The sequence below is a fragment of the Lycorma delicatula genome, chromosome 1 (assembly GCF_047948215.1).
Source record: "Lycorma delicatula isolate Av1 chromosome 1, ASM4794821v1, whole genome shotgun sequence".
NCBI classification, from domain to species: Eukaryota; Metazoa; Arthropoda; class Insecta; order Hemiptera; family Fulgoridae; genus Lycorma; species Lycorma delicatula.
The window spans coordinates 217,234,287-217,249,934 of NC_134455.1; the positions used below are offsets into that span (position 1 = coordinate 217,234,287).

Below are 15,648 nucleotides of genomic sequence, written 5' to 3' on the forward strand. Positions count from 1 at the left end.
TACCTGTTGAGTAATCAAATATCAGAAATAGCTGCAGTCAAAGTAGCAATAAGTAAAACAAACCAGAAATAAATAAAATTTTTAAAATACAAAAATACCAGTAAAGAAAATAAATTAGTTAACAACTTAAGTTATCGTACAATTATAATTCCATTTTATTAACAAACACACTCATAGATAAGGAATGAACATAGAATTGTCCACCCGTAACCAAAACAGGATTATAAAAATTGTGCAATGTAAACATTAACAACTACTATAATGTAATTTGTGTTCTTTTATAATTTATAAATAAGAAAACAGAAAACTATTCTGCAAATATATTTCAAAATAAGTAAAATAAATCAATTAAAATAATTTTCATATCTATCTCTCTTTTTTCTGTTTAGTCACTGGAACTACCATAAAGTATTACTTCAGAGGATGAATGAGGAAGATATGTATGAATAAAGTGTAGTATGAATAAAGTATCAATAAAGTGTAGTCTTGTACAGTCTCATGTTGACCATTCCCGAGATGTGTGGTTAATTGAAACTCAACCACCAAAGAACACCGGTATCAACAATATTGTATTCAAATCTGTATAAAAGTTAACTACTAGGACTTCAAACTTAGAACTCTCAACTTTGAATAACTCTCAGCTAATTTACAATGAACATAAACAACATACCTGTGATGCACACACAGCACACCCACACCCACACCTAAAGAAAATTAAAGATTCAGTGTTGCCATGGGACTCCTCTTGCAGAAAAACGTCGTGAGGAAGTAGTCCTCTGCCAATTATGGATAGGACACACAAGGATCACACACACGAGTACCTAATGTCAGGAGGACATGCACACCTATGTACATGATGCAACTGCCGCATGACTGTGCACCACATTCTCATGGACTGCATATGTTATGCGGCATTGCGTTGTAAATTTAATCTACCCAGAAACATCCGTGGTATCTTGTACAATAGAATTTTGAACTGGATGTTTGTTTTTGCGTATTACTAGGTTACTGCAAAAAATTTAATATCATATATATTGTTATGCTAAGAGTTTTTGATAATTTTTTCCTTTACTTTCAATTTTGATTTTTTTGATTCTATGTCTTTAATTTTATTGTCCAAGAAGGGACAATAAAATTTTGCACAACCTATCGGAATTAGGTAAGTTTTATATAGTTTCTTTTGTCTCTATTATTTTAAGCTTTCATATTTTAAATACTCCGTCTAAGATATTAGTTTTGAGTTTTACTTCACTTTTTTGACTTTTGTTTTAATAAATTTTTATTATATGATTTATATAAATTTTAAACCTTATAAGTATGAGAGTTATTTTACCTTTCTATTAAAGAAAATTCCGGGCGATGATAACGCGCAGGCGTTTTTCACCCCCAAACAAAAAAAAAAATATATATACAAAAAATGTTATGTTGTTGCAGACTACCTTATTTATACTACCACACTTTTTGCCTTATTTACCACTGTCAAAATTTCTTCAAAGTCATAGTTAAACATATTCTTCAATTTAATAACTATACCTTAATTGTTGCATACGCTTCATACCCCCAACCATAAGAACTTCTGTCCTTCAACAAGAAGTTGATTTACTCAAACAATAAGAATCATCTTTATATTCCCAATAATATTTTTCATTTCTCTTTGTAGGGCAAGCAACTTTTCTCTCTTTATTCTACTTTTAGCACAAAATTTCAATAAGTAAACGCAACCCCCTTCAGCTTATCTGTAAATTTCAATATGCAACCCACATCATTGTTAACAAAAAAAATCCACAATTTTTTCTCTTTTTTTATGTACTCCAATTTTTTACCCACAAGATATAGTCAGTTTATACCAAAATACATTGCAATACATCAGTACATAAGTTTTTTACTACTTCAATACAGTCACTATCATATTTGTATTTCAACCCCTTAAAAATCAGAATGTTTCACCAAGAACAATCATCAAGGTCAATCAACCATCTTATTATTTTTGTTTTCCTCCTTCAGGCTTTGCACCATATATTTTAATGCCTTATTTTATCCTACCAAACTATGAATATCAAATGACATATCTATTATGTCATTATTTTTTGCCAGAATATTTTTTCATTAAACAATTTTTTCAACATATGCTCCATAACTTCCAAAAACCCGTCCCACACCCCAAATTAAGTTTAATAACTTCCAAAAAACTCTCCAATGAGCTTTGTGTATGACCTCACTCATACCCTGACCTTGCAGCAGTATAAAGTAATCCATTTCAGCAAAACACAAAACAAAGAAAATATAAGAAATAAAAATTAAATTTCTTTTATTCATGAAGTTTATGCATACAGACTAATTATTTATATATTTAAATGCGATACGATAGCCAACATATATTATGTCTTTAGTGGTGACCTCTAGTCCAAAATTAAAATGTCAAAAAACCTAGTTCACTTATACTTTTACAGTAAGTGAATGCAGCTTTTTGGCAAACTCTCAAACCTGTCAAACAATTTTTTTAAATCAGGGCAGATGAAGCAACTGACATTAATTCTATGGTACCTACAAAGAAATGAAAGAAGTAATGAAGAATAAGGAAACAGATGATTAATTTACTGCATTGCATTGAACAGGGTGGCAAGACCATCTTACTACAATCTTACCAGGGCCTTAGTTATAACAGTACAAAAATATTATTATTCTTCTGTAAAAGATAGTTTATTTGGTGGCCAAATTCAATATTCAGTATTTAAATACTTGTTTTGTAAATTGGAAAACAAGACTATGGTCAAAAACTGTTATAAAAAAATTTTATTCAAAATTAACAAGTTATTTTAATTGTTAAAACTCATGGTAATTGTTAAAACAATTACCATGAGTGGATACCGAGGATAAAGTAAAATTAAATTCATAAATAAAAATATTAATTGACAATTAAACAGTACTAATAAAAGCCTATAAAATATTTTTCATAATGGTTTTAGAATAAAAGTAAAACACAAATATAACTACTATTGTTTTAGACAATCCCAGAAAGTCTTAAAACTTTCCCAATACAAAATATCCCCCCAATATCAAGACAAAATATCTTTGTCTTGATATTGTAAGATATCAAGACAAAGACTTGATATCTTTGTCTTGATACAAAATATCAAGTGTAAGATGCATGTCTTAATACATGCATCTTACACTTACATCGGTTGGATAGAAAACATTTGTCTCAAAGTAAAGATAGCATCAACCATAATCAAAGTAGTGTCCCTCCCCATGAATAAAATTAAATGGAAGGGATAACCACTTAATGTTCTTATAAATGAAAACTTTCAAGAAAGATTTTTAATACACCTAAAATTCAAAAAGGCTTTTTTATCTGGTCTCAAATTATTGTTCAACAATGAAGTTTCTGCATCGCTATTAATAAAGTATATTTCTATACTATTAATTTCTGCTTATGTACATTTATTTAAAACTATTATTACTAACTAATTTTTTTACCATTTCCAGGCAATGTCAGGCTACAGCAGATTTCTATATTTATAATTAGGTAAATGCTTATTTTCCAGTTTCAAGACCTTTTTTTTAGTTTTCCCTAAGCATTCTAAACTATAATTATCAACACATGCCTCCTCTTTCAACAGGTTTAGTTCTATCCTTAGCATTTATAAGGACAGAAGCCAGTTTTCTATATATAGTAGTGGTAATATTTATCATCATTTAGTAAAGCATGTGATGAGAAATTTGCATTAAAAAACAGCAAAGTTTCATCCACATAACTCAAACTTGCAAGAAGTATGGGAAATTCTATTTTAGCTTTCATTTCTAGGTTAACTATGAAAAAATTAGTAGCAATTCACACAAGGGCTCACTCATTCTGTTCCATTTTTATTACTAAAAATCATTATTAAAATGAGAATAATTTTGTTTATGCATAAATCTGTTAACCTTATGTACTTCTCTATTTAACAAGAACCAATATAATTTAATATAATTGGTTGATCTACCTCTGAAATCTTTAACATTTCCTTGATGGGAATCCTGGGCAACGGAATAATATCAAATGATACAAATATTTCAGTGACAATAACCCATTGCCACAAGAACACAACATGGTGGTACTGATTCCAGTATAATGGATTAGAAGAACTTCTAATTTACTGCACCAGAGCATCTGTGTGATGATGAATGTGAATAAACATCACCTATATTTCTAATTCATGATTACATTCTAATTATGTTTCTGTTATGCTTTCTTTGATCATGTTTTTTCCTCCACTTCTACAATGTTCTGATAATATATTACATTATGATAATATTACATTACATTAATAGGCTGAATATCAACTGGTTTTAGTGAAAATTAACTCATTCAAATGTTTATCTGTGTCCATAAGCCTATAATGTGCAATACATAATATACTTACATAGAGGCTTAAAGTATAAAGTAGTTTATAATTTATATTCATCTATAATATTATCCTATCAGTAAGATTTCTGCACTGATTTTATATATCTACCAGATTTAAAATTATATCAGTGTGTGTATGTGGGCATTTACTCACATACAAACACCCACACACACAATCTTAAATTTATTCATTTTTTATTTATTTTACTGTGTCATAAATTTGTCTGTATAATTCTGCCACAAACCAGTTTTTAAAATTGATTGAGTCACTTCATGGATATAACCAGAATGTATCCTAGAAAACATTTCTGGGGAAAAAGGATGTCTTCTTTAATCCTGTTAAGAAAAGATACTAAATATATTTTTCAAAATTTTTTGAGCATTTTAGAAAACAAAACTCAACTACAAACCTTTGTTTGTAACTGCAATAGTCATGTAATCACCACAAGATACTTTATAAACAAAACAACGAGAATCACCAGAGACGAGTGACAACTGATTACCAGACTCACCACCAACACTATCCTGCTCAGTACCAAGTAACAGACCAACATCTTTCCACTCTCCAGTGTTTATAAAATATAACCAATATTCTCCATTTTCTGCAACCAAATGACAGAGATTATCGGTACAACAGCCCTGAAAAAAAGTCAATGAGGCTCATGATTATTTTATACATCTTAGTGAAAATTTCTCCCTAATTATAATTAAATGAAGATAAATGGGAAAATATATTTACTATTTTTTTTTAAAATTGTTTAATAGTAGTTAGCTTTGGCTTAACACTGAACTATATTATCTTACAACCCTGTGGGTACAATAGACCAGAAAGTAAATTATATGAGAAAGGATTAAATCCAGTAGCTAATGGTATAATGTTTAGTAAACTAGATCACTAAAAACCTAGTAACAATGGACCGAGCTTCTCTTTGGAAGTAACTCCATAAGAGATCTACATACTCATTATTTTACCACATAATTTGAAGGAATAAGACACTCATATTACTAATTAATGTTAGAACATTATTACCAATTAATGTCCCTGCACAATATTTCCTGGCTTCTACTATCTGCACCTTCATCAGTTTTAATCAACCCTTCTTCTCTCATGGTCATCACAGCCAGTTCGCTTTCCTCTTCTAAATAGTAAAGGAATTTAAAGCCTTATTAAAGTAAAATAGAAAGGATCTTTTCATAAAAAACTATATTGAATTAAAACAAAACAACTGATCAATCAAGTTGTTCAATCAAATGCCTATTACTGACGTCCTGTTCATAATAATGTTTTTAAAAATGGTTAGAAGCCCCTTTTATAAACATAGAATAGGAACCCAACTATACAAATATGTGATAAAATTTAAAAAGGAGGCCTCTAAAAAGTTCAATTAAAGATAATAAAATGGGATAACAAACCACTATTGATCATAAAGCAAGATCAGTTCTAATTCGAAATAAATATTACACATAGATGTTTATATTTAATGTGGATAAAAATATTTTAGTTTATTTACTCAGTTTTACAATAATTTTAAAACTAGTATGTGGCATTTATTTTACTTCTTTTTTTGGATGGTTCATTCAATGGATGGTTTTCTTTTGTTTTTCAGGGTTACCAAACATCTTAAGCTTACCACATACTGGTGACTTTATGTTACACTATAGTTTTGTCATTCTTGTCATCTTGTCACCATGAACTACTTCAATGCATACACAGTGAATAACTATAACCTAAAGAATCATGTTTTTCATCATTTGTTGACATGGGGTTTGAGGAGGCAGCATAGAAAAAATTAAAGAACTACTAGGTTTACCCTTTTTCTTTTTCTGTTTAGCCTCCGGAACCACCATAAGATATTACTTCAGATGATGAATGAGGATGATAAGTATGAGTGTGAATGAATTGTAGTCTTGTACAATCTAGGTTGACCATTTCTGAGATGTTTGGATACTGGGTTTACCCATGTCAAGCAAAAGGCTCCTTAAAGGAAAATTTTACTTATGAGTTTGAGAATTACAATGAACTAGCGCACACATTTTGACTCCCTGTTATTATTTATGAAAAAAAAAATTATCTCAATTCCATCAGAAGAGACTAGCTAGTATTAGGAAAATTTTATTAAATAATTTGAATTTTTTTTGTTAATGTCAAAAGGTTAATTGGCAAGAAAGTACTACATAGTATTTTAATATAATATATATATATATATATGTCCCACAAGGAAACTGACATACTTCTCAGGTGTAATCCTCTCATCAAAATAATGAAAAAAGTTCACATTAAGTTGGAAGATGTTTCATTAGCGAGTTACAGCTAGCTAAAAATTTCGCTCGGAATTCAACTACCCCAGTGAAATGAGGTTGTACTGAAATTTTTAGACATTAATTGAGAGGAAAAATGAATGGTTTCGTATGGAATTTGACCTGAAAAATCAAATAAAATATGTTCCAAAACTATATCTCCAAGTTGTTTTCATGATATATGAAGTAATAACTTGCAATAACTTTGTTAAATGACAAATAAATGCATAAAATTTATTAACAAAACTTGTAGAGAATTTAATTCTAAAAATATTTATCTAAGTAAGTCCAATAAAAATTAAATAAATGTTTTAATAAATCAAATTTTACTGAAGCAGAAACAGAACAAGAATAAATGAATGACTTATTCTGGAAATTTTTGCAATCCATTCATTTGTTTGTTTAAAAAAACAGTTAATAATAAACAATACCATAAGATTTAGTTAATTAAATAGTTAAAAAAACAAGATTTCAAGAATACTGTACTAATAGAAATTCTTAAGTTTATTGAAAATCTAAAGTTGGCAAAACTGTTCTTTTCAGAAACAAAATCTGAATAGTTATTGAATAGCTGTTTAACAATTACCCTATTATTAATCATAATTAGTTACTTAAATGTGATTTCTGTAGAGTATGTGCGTTTTTTATGATTTGTATAAAGTATTCATGCTTTTTTAAAAAAGTGAGATACCATTCAAATTTTCATATAAAGGATATGCAGATATTGTTTTCATTCAAGGCTTTACAAATGGAAATAGCTGGGCTGCAAAATTTGAATATCCATTCAACTGAAAATCCAAATGCAACTGAAGATTCAAACTTTCAAACCCAATTTTCGACAAATGTATGATGTGGTATAACTGGGGACAAGTTAACTGGACCATTTATTTTTCAAAATTGCCTTTCTGGTATTGTGTAGAAAGATTTTTTACAAAATGAATTGCCAGTTCTGCTATTAGATGTACCTCTTGAAAAAAGGCAGCAAATGTTATTCCAACATGACAGTGCACCACCTCATTATTCACAAGACTTTTTAGATAGCATTTAAACTTTTTCAGACAGATGGACTGGTCTAGGTGGGCCAATTAATTGGCCACCTAGGTCCCCCATTTAAATCACTTGGAACTATTACCTTTGAGGTCATTTAAAGGTACTTGTTTATGCAGAAAAAGTTAATTGCAAAGAAAAATTATTTAACCGAATTTTAAATGCTTTTGAACTCCTTAAGAACTGTAATACTACTAGAAAAGATTCTTTTATATTATATGTCACACTAGATTTTGCATAAATTATCAAGATTATTTTAAACAGTATCTGCAAAGTATGAAAATTAAATTTAAAAAATAAAACAAGTAATTTTTTTTTTACAAAAACTTTTTTAATATGTATACTGAAAAATAAGCATTTCCAACGCGAAATGTTAGTCATTTAATTTTTTTTTTGTTCTGTTTCTTCTCCAGTAAAAAATGATTTTTTAAATGTTTTATTTGATTTTTATTGGACATATTCACATCAATATCTTTAAAATTAAATCCTCTATAAGTTTTGTTAATAAATTTTATGCATTTGTTAGTCATTTAACAAACTTATTGTATCGAAAACCTAAAAAATGGTTTCAGACAACAAATTTTTCAGTTTTACTTCAGATATTAATCAGATATCAAGGAAAACTACTTGAGATTCTGAGAAGGTAAATGAGGGGAAAATTTAGTTGTTTTTTATGGTTTTTGACCCTTAAAATATTTCAAAAATGGGTACCAAACTGTACCTCCATTAGTTTTAAAGATATCTGATGTAAAACACAAAAATTTGGGGGGAAAAATAACACATTTTTGGGTCTAACGTAAGAAAACTTTGTTAAATGGTTAATTATGTTGCATTTTTTTCAATTAGAAATGTGGAAAATTTAATTCTGAAAAGATTCTAGTAAATTACTTAAGAAAAAATTGAATACAGGATATTGAAGTTTAACTTTAATAAAAAACAAAATGGACTGAATTCTGAAAAAAAATTTAAGAGCATGAAATAACTAATTTTGTCCATAGGTTGGAAAACAACTTTTAACATAAAATGTAATTTAACTTTGAAAACGACAGAAAAATTACTGAAGACGTTATTAATTACCTTCAAAGTCGCCTGTCTCCCCTGTTTTGTCCAATACATGATTTTGCTCGACGAATCCATTGTTTTCTAGCACATCTCATAACATTATGTGTATTCTTAATAGTTTCTGCAGCTTCTGTTATGTGATTCCTTAGTTCCTCTTGTGTGTTAATCTGTTTAAAATAAACAACTAACTTCATCCAACCCCATAGAAAAAGTGTGAAATCGAGAGATCTTGGTGGCAATTTCACTGGTCCGTTTCAACCAATCAATTGATGTACTGTTGTATTGAATGTATTATTTAAATGGTCCTTAACACTATTAGAAAAATGAGGATGTGCCCCCATCATGCATGAACCACATCTAACCTGTTTTAATAAGAATATCTTCCAAAAGGGGAGGCATGTTTCTAAAAAATTTAATTACGCTTCTGCTGTAAGCCTCCTTGGTTAAGAAAAATGGACCAATCAAATTATCATCTAGAACACCAAATCATACTTAATTAAAAATACATGCTGAAAATATCTTGTCGCAGTCTCATGCAGGTTTTCATCCGCCCAAATATGAGTGTTACAAAAATTTACTATTTAATTTCTTGTGAAGCACGAATCATCAAGTTTCCAGAATACAATGAAGGAGATTTTGATTTAGTACCCTTTTCTAGTTAACCACCAGCAGAATATCTTCTATTTATTATGATTTTTTTTGTTTCACCTCTGGGTCCACAGTCAAGCAATTCTTTCCGCAGAGGATGAGATGAGTGTTTTGTAGCATGTGTGAAAAATTCCATGCCTGACCGGGATTCAAACCCAGGACCTCCAGGTGAAAGGCCAAGACGCTAACACTCCTGCCACAGAGGCCGGCATTTATTATGATCTTGCAAAGTAATAAGTTTTGTAACCATGTTACATGGAACAAGTACAACTGTGCCTCATGAAAGGCCTGCCATATGTTTGATTCTTAAATATTTAAATGCCATGATACCCATCTGGTGCTTGTAATTGGCAACAATTGTAAAGCATTTATTATTGCTTGTTCATTATTATGGTTTCTTGCGCTTAGTTGATGACCAGTATCTACTAATTTTGGTTTAAAATTCCTGGTTTCTCTAAGTCATCTCTCTGCAGCTTCAAAGGTTTTGCGATCAGGTGCTCTTTGATGTGGATAAGTATCACAATATTCTTAAAGTACAGCCAAACCATTCTTTACTTTACACTAAATTAATATCATGTCTTTTTAATCTTCAAATGAATAATTTCATTGTTTCCCACTATGTATTAAAGAAAATTTCACTAAATTCTGTAAAAACTGTTTTCTGAATTGTACACAGAATCTCACAAAAACCTCAATACAATACAAAAACCATTAGATTATTCAAACAGTTTCATAAAGTTAATTGTTAATCATCTGACATTGCCAACTTATGTAAACAAATTAATTCATTCTAATAAAAAAGGAGTAAACAAATGATCATCTGTTATTTCCAACCTATAGATAAAATCAGTTATTTTATGCTATTAAAATTTTGTTCACAATTCAGTCTATTCTTTTTTTTTTAAATGTTAAATTTCAATAGCAAGTATTCAATTTTTTCGTGGGTAATTTACATGAATTTTTTGGAATTAAATTTTCTACATTTCTAATTGAAAAAAACTAATAATAACTTAATTAACCATTTAACAAAGTTTTCTTAAGTTAAACCCAAAAAACATGTTTTACCCCATATAATAAATATATATAATTTATAATATTATTTATATGTATGTTTTGTTAATTTTTATAATTAATGTTAATTTTAAACAGTAACAGTTTTTTAACAGTTAATTTTAAATTAATGTTTAATTTTAAACATTTTATTAGTGATAATTTTTATTTTTTTATAATTTTTGTGTTTTACATCAGATATTTTTAAAACTAATGGAGGTATAATACGACAAAGTTAATCTCACATAGTAACTGGATGCGCACATGTTCATCTGGTGAGAGAAGAGCAGAATAATAGAAGTGGGAGTGTACTGTGTAGTGGGGAGACAATCACTTTGAAGTATAGCTGACTGTGGTTAGTGTTTAATGCAGTAAGGTTGAGGAAGCAACTCTTTATATATGAGGGCTATTCAGAAAGTAAGAAACGTTTTGGAATTTTATAAAAACCAAGTACAAGAAAAACTTTTTATTATACACATGTGAAAGAGGGACTAAAATACTACTTTTCAACATAATCACCATACAAATTCAGGCACTTATCATAGTTGTGGGCAAGCTTTGAAATTCCTGTCATAGAATTCTGCCGCCTGTGATCTCAACCACTCAGTTACGCACCCATCTTGCACAAAATTTATGGTAGCCTAGCTTATGTGAAACAACTTCAAACAATAGAGTCCGTGAAACTTGTGGGAAACATAGAGAAAGCTCAGTTATTGTGAAACAGCGGTTTTCACTAATCTTTTCGTCAACTTTGGAGACCAGATCGTCAGTCACAATGCTCGGACGTCCACTGTTTGTTGGGCCATTTTTAAACTGAATGCACCACTTCCTGACAGAACTTTCACTCATTACGTTGTTCCCGTACACTTCACACAGTTCCCGATGAATTTCTATTGGTTTTAAGTTTTTGCCAACAAAAAACAAATCACAGACCGCACCTCACAACTGGCGGGATTTTCGATTGCAGCACACATTTCAAATTTGTATATAAAAAAACGGGCAGTGCGGAGATGTTCCTGTTGTCACGGCTGAAAAGCTGACTGAGGTGCTGAGCACGAGCACACCAATATATACGCGATTGGCGTGCGCCTGAATGCATCAGGTGGAAACGTTCCTTACTTTCTGAATAGCCCTCAGACATTAATGGTATTTTACTTCTTACAATAAACAATATTTCTCGATGCTATATTTTTAACAGTATTTTTCAATACTATGTTTTAACAGTATTTTTCAAAACTATGTGAAATATTTTTCAGCTGTTAAAAATTTTTGTTGAATATGGGTTTCAAATCAAAAAGAACAGATAACAACAGACAACTTTTAATAGAGAAAAAATCATGATATATGCTTTATACATCTATTTAAAAAAAAATACACGAGTACAGAGATGAAGGAAGGCCAATTATTTTTTCTGACGAATTGTATATTCATTCCACACTGTGTAAAGTAAAGCCTGGACTGATAGCTCCTACATCTATAAAAAAAAAAAATAATAAAGGGAAGAGACTAATAATCATTCACACAGGCTGGTGGTATTCCTAATGCACTTTTAATTTTTATATCAGGCACCAGGTCGGGGGATTATAAAGACGAAATGAACACTGAATATTACGAAAAATGAATGGAAAATCAACTGATACCCACATTTCCAGAACTAGTTCAATTTTTCTTCCAGTTCAGTTATAGTAATTGATAATGCGGCTCTTATAATAATAAAAAATTGTACCAAACTTCAAATTGCCTGGTGCTTTTGCCTGTGCATTTTGTTGGACTGGTTGCAAAAACTAAACATTCCTGGTAATATGATTATGTTCAATTCTGAATTATATCAGCTTGTAAAATTGAATAAGCCATGATACAAAGGGTTTACTCTGGATAATATACTTGGAAAATACAGACAAAAGTAAAATACTTGGAAAATACAAATCGAATTAATTTGGGCAAAAGTAATGAATGATATAGCTGCCATTAACGTCTGTAATAAAATTAATTGTCAAAGAAACGATTCAACAGAAATTTAACAAGCTGTCGGCAGTACATTGGAAGAAATGCTGAGATCACTCGCTGCAATTCAAAAACAACTACTTTGAGGCTTAGAGTAGTGGATATGCAGGCGGAGAAAATAATAACAGATGATGACAGTGGCAACTACAACGAGAATATAGAGGTGTGCAATGAAAGCAGCGCCACCACTGAAGATACAGATGATAACATGGATGGAATTGAGCCGTTAAAATAGTTGTAACTTTTATATTCTTACAATTGTAAATAAACGTTTTATAAGTATAATAATATAATAGTAAATAATTAAATTATAGAAATTAATATAAACTTATGAAATATCCCCCCAAAAAAATATGTAAACTATTTAAAATAAATAAACAGATAAATAAATGAAATTTTAAATAAGTTGTCATTCATCGGCGACAACTACTTATACTGCAAATACGTTCATTCACATCACTCGAAGTTACTCAGTATTAGCCGGGCTTTTTTCACACCAAGCTGCTTCCTCGGTGTGGTGGGGAATACCCCACCACATAGTGGAACCAACTATGTGAGGTTAACTTTAACTTGCTCTGCAGTTATGGAACCCATTTTTTTTATTATCTTCAGGTCAAAAACCATAAACAACAAAATGTGCCCCTTAATTTACTTTCCCAGATTTTCAGGAAGTCTTCATTTCACCAGGGGAACAGAAATCCAGATAAAATCTTTCATTAGCTATAACTCGCTAATGAAGCAATTTTCGGACCTATGTTTATTCAAACTTTCTTTCCTAGCTTGAAAAGCTTATCCATGGGATATGGAAACGGATTTTGTAGGATTTGAGAAAATGTCATGCCTGACCGGGGATTCAAACCCAGGATCTGGATGAAAGGCTGCGATGTTACCACTCCACCATGATGATCAGCATATAAATATTATTAATTAATTTTCCACACATTTATTATATTTTCATTTACATCATTTTAAACAAAAATTTGAAAATATAAAAAAAAATACAAAATGAAATTAAAAAATATAATGAAAAATGCTATTTATTTGTGAAAAAACCAGTCAAGTTTCCAATCTGAAAATAAGTTGCTGCAAGTATGCGTTATAAACTTATAAAAAGTAAGGTTATACATTTAAAAATGTACAAATTAGTTCACACTTTTATACTCAATTATTGTTTTAAAAAAGTAAAATAAATATAGGTGTTTTTCAGTACTTTCATTATCAAATATACCCTATATAACTGACAAAATAATGAAAGTAAACACTTATTCTTACTAAAAAAAAAAAATAACTATGATAAGTCTGGTAATGTGACCATGCAATGTAATGTTTATAAATAATGTATGTTGGTGGGATTGTGTAATGTTGTTTACTGGATTTTTTTTTTCATTATCATATATTTCTTCAGAATCTTCTACAGGCTTAGCAAAATTTGAAACAAATAATTGTTTACTATCAGAATGTTGGGGTAAAGCAAGATTATGGAGGGTAGTACAATTTGAGTGCAAGTGAAGCTGGTGGTGAAGTAACATGTATTGGAGTAGATAAAATAAACAATCAAGTACTACTGTGATGTACACTGTAATGAACTAATACTGTAATGCAACAGCTGAGTAAGTAGTTTATGACATTGACTCTCTGATTGACCTGGCTGGGGATCTGAATGAGACTTTTTTGTTCATATGGGATTTGAAAACATTCTTTAATATTTGAAGAATTTGAATTTTTGTGTTTAGCTTCTGATCTAAAATAATGATTTCAACACTGGCACAAGACAGAAAATGCACATCTTGATCTTTTTTGTCCTCTTCTCAAAGAACTTCTTAAAAACTCTCTTCAAAAGAGAGTTTTTTATCTTATACTGGCATAATATTTTATGTATTTGCACTTATGATACTTCCTCTCTATATCTTCTTTACACTTCCCAATAATATTTTCTTTTCCTTTCCAAATTTCAGTGGTTAGTAAAACAAATAATAGTTGATCCTAATATACACACGACTTTTTGTGGATGATTGTCCAACTTTTGTAGTTTTTTGTTCACGCAGTTTTGCTCTAAAATTTTTTTCCACTCTTTTTATAATAATTTTCCTTTCTTTTATAATAACAATTCTTCTTCCTCTTTTTATGATAATTTTTAGAACATTTTCTACTACTACAGTAGTGACCATTAAGTGTAATATAACTTAATTTCAATAACAATATGTTTTAAATCTTTTAGCGCTCTGCAGAATCCAAATACGGAGAATTATAACTTAATAAACTAAAAGTAATCATTTTCATAAAAACTTCTTGCTGTTAGAGAATTAGTAAGAAGTAGTTATTACACAAAAAAAGAACAAAATTATTGATTTTACAAAACAAACATTTTCATTATCAAACAATGAAAAATTCAAATGTTTGATATATTCGTTACAAAAAGAAAATGGTGATAAGGAATTCCAGTTTAAAGGAACAAACAGTTATGGTATTCAAATATAAAGATATGTTTTTAATACAATATATAAGCATAGATAGTACATATAAGATGAAATGGGCAAATTTAAATTCTGAAAAATCAACTTACTCATGAATTACCAAACGTTTGTTACTAAACTCTGTATTTATTTCAGAACCAGGTTTATATCAATTGGTGAGAGATTCAAAAAAGAGAAGTGAAAAAGTTCACGAAATAAATATATTCAGAACTTATTCCCGCATTGTGACAAGAAGCTATTGGTGCCTACCACACCCAGCGACAGAACACAAATTTTATCTCTATCACTGTTTTAAAACTTACTGAACTTACCACCACAAAAGATAAATAGGATCTTTACTAAAACATTTTTGAGCACAAATCCTCACATAAGTTGCAACTAAAAGGCATCATAAAATCTGCAAAATCCATCTACTTAAATAAAATAGCCATGATTACCAACCACATGACTAAGCACACATTCAATACACAAAAAAAATGACCTCACAAAGAATACTGACTTTGGTTTAGAAATGAATAGCAGCTGCTATAACATCAATAAAGAAATATGAATGGGTGCTGAATAATACTGACACAGATTGATATGAATCAGTGTTGCACGCGGATCTTGAAAAACAAATTCATAATGCACAGAATACCATATGCACTAAAAAAAATATACACAGTATTATTTAATGAA

At 29.8% G+C, this 15,648-nt stretch overlaps 1 protein-coding gene across 3 annotated transcripts in view; it reads right to left on the bottom strand.

The window, feature by feature from the left end:
- The window catches only part of LOC142328590 (RCC1 domain-containing protein 1-like), a 69,633-nt gene that overhangs the window by 40,028 nt on the left and 13,957 nt on the right, over positions 1 to 15,648 (bottom strand). For 2 of the 3 annotated variants that reach the window (XM_075372389.1, XM_075372368.1), the window contains exon 3: positions 4,798 to 5,026. In XM_075372389.1, the coding sequence (XP_075228504.1) occupies positions 4,798 to 5,026 (229 nt within the window). The remainder of the gene's footprint in view (positions 1 to 4,797; positions 5,027 to 15,648) is intronic. The other variant, XM_075372379.1, reaches the window with a different exon arrangement.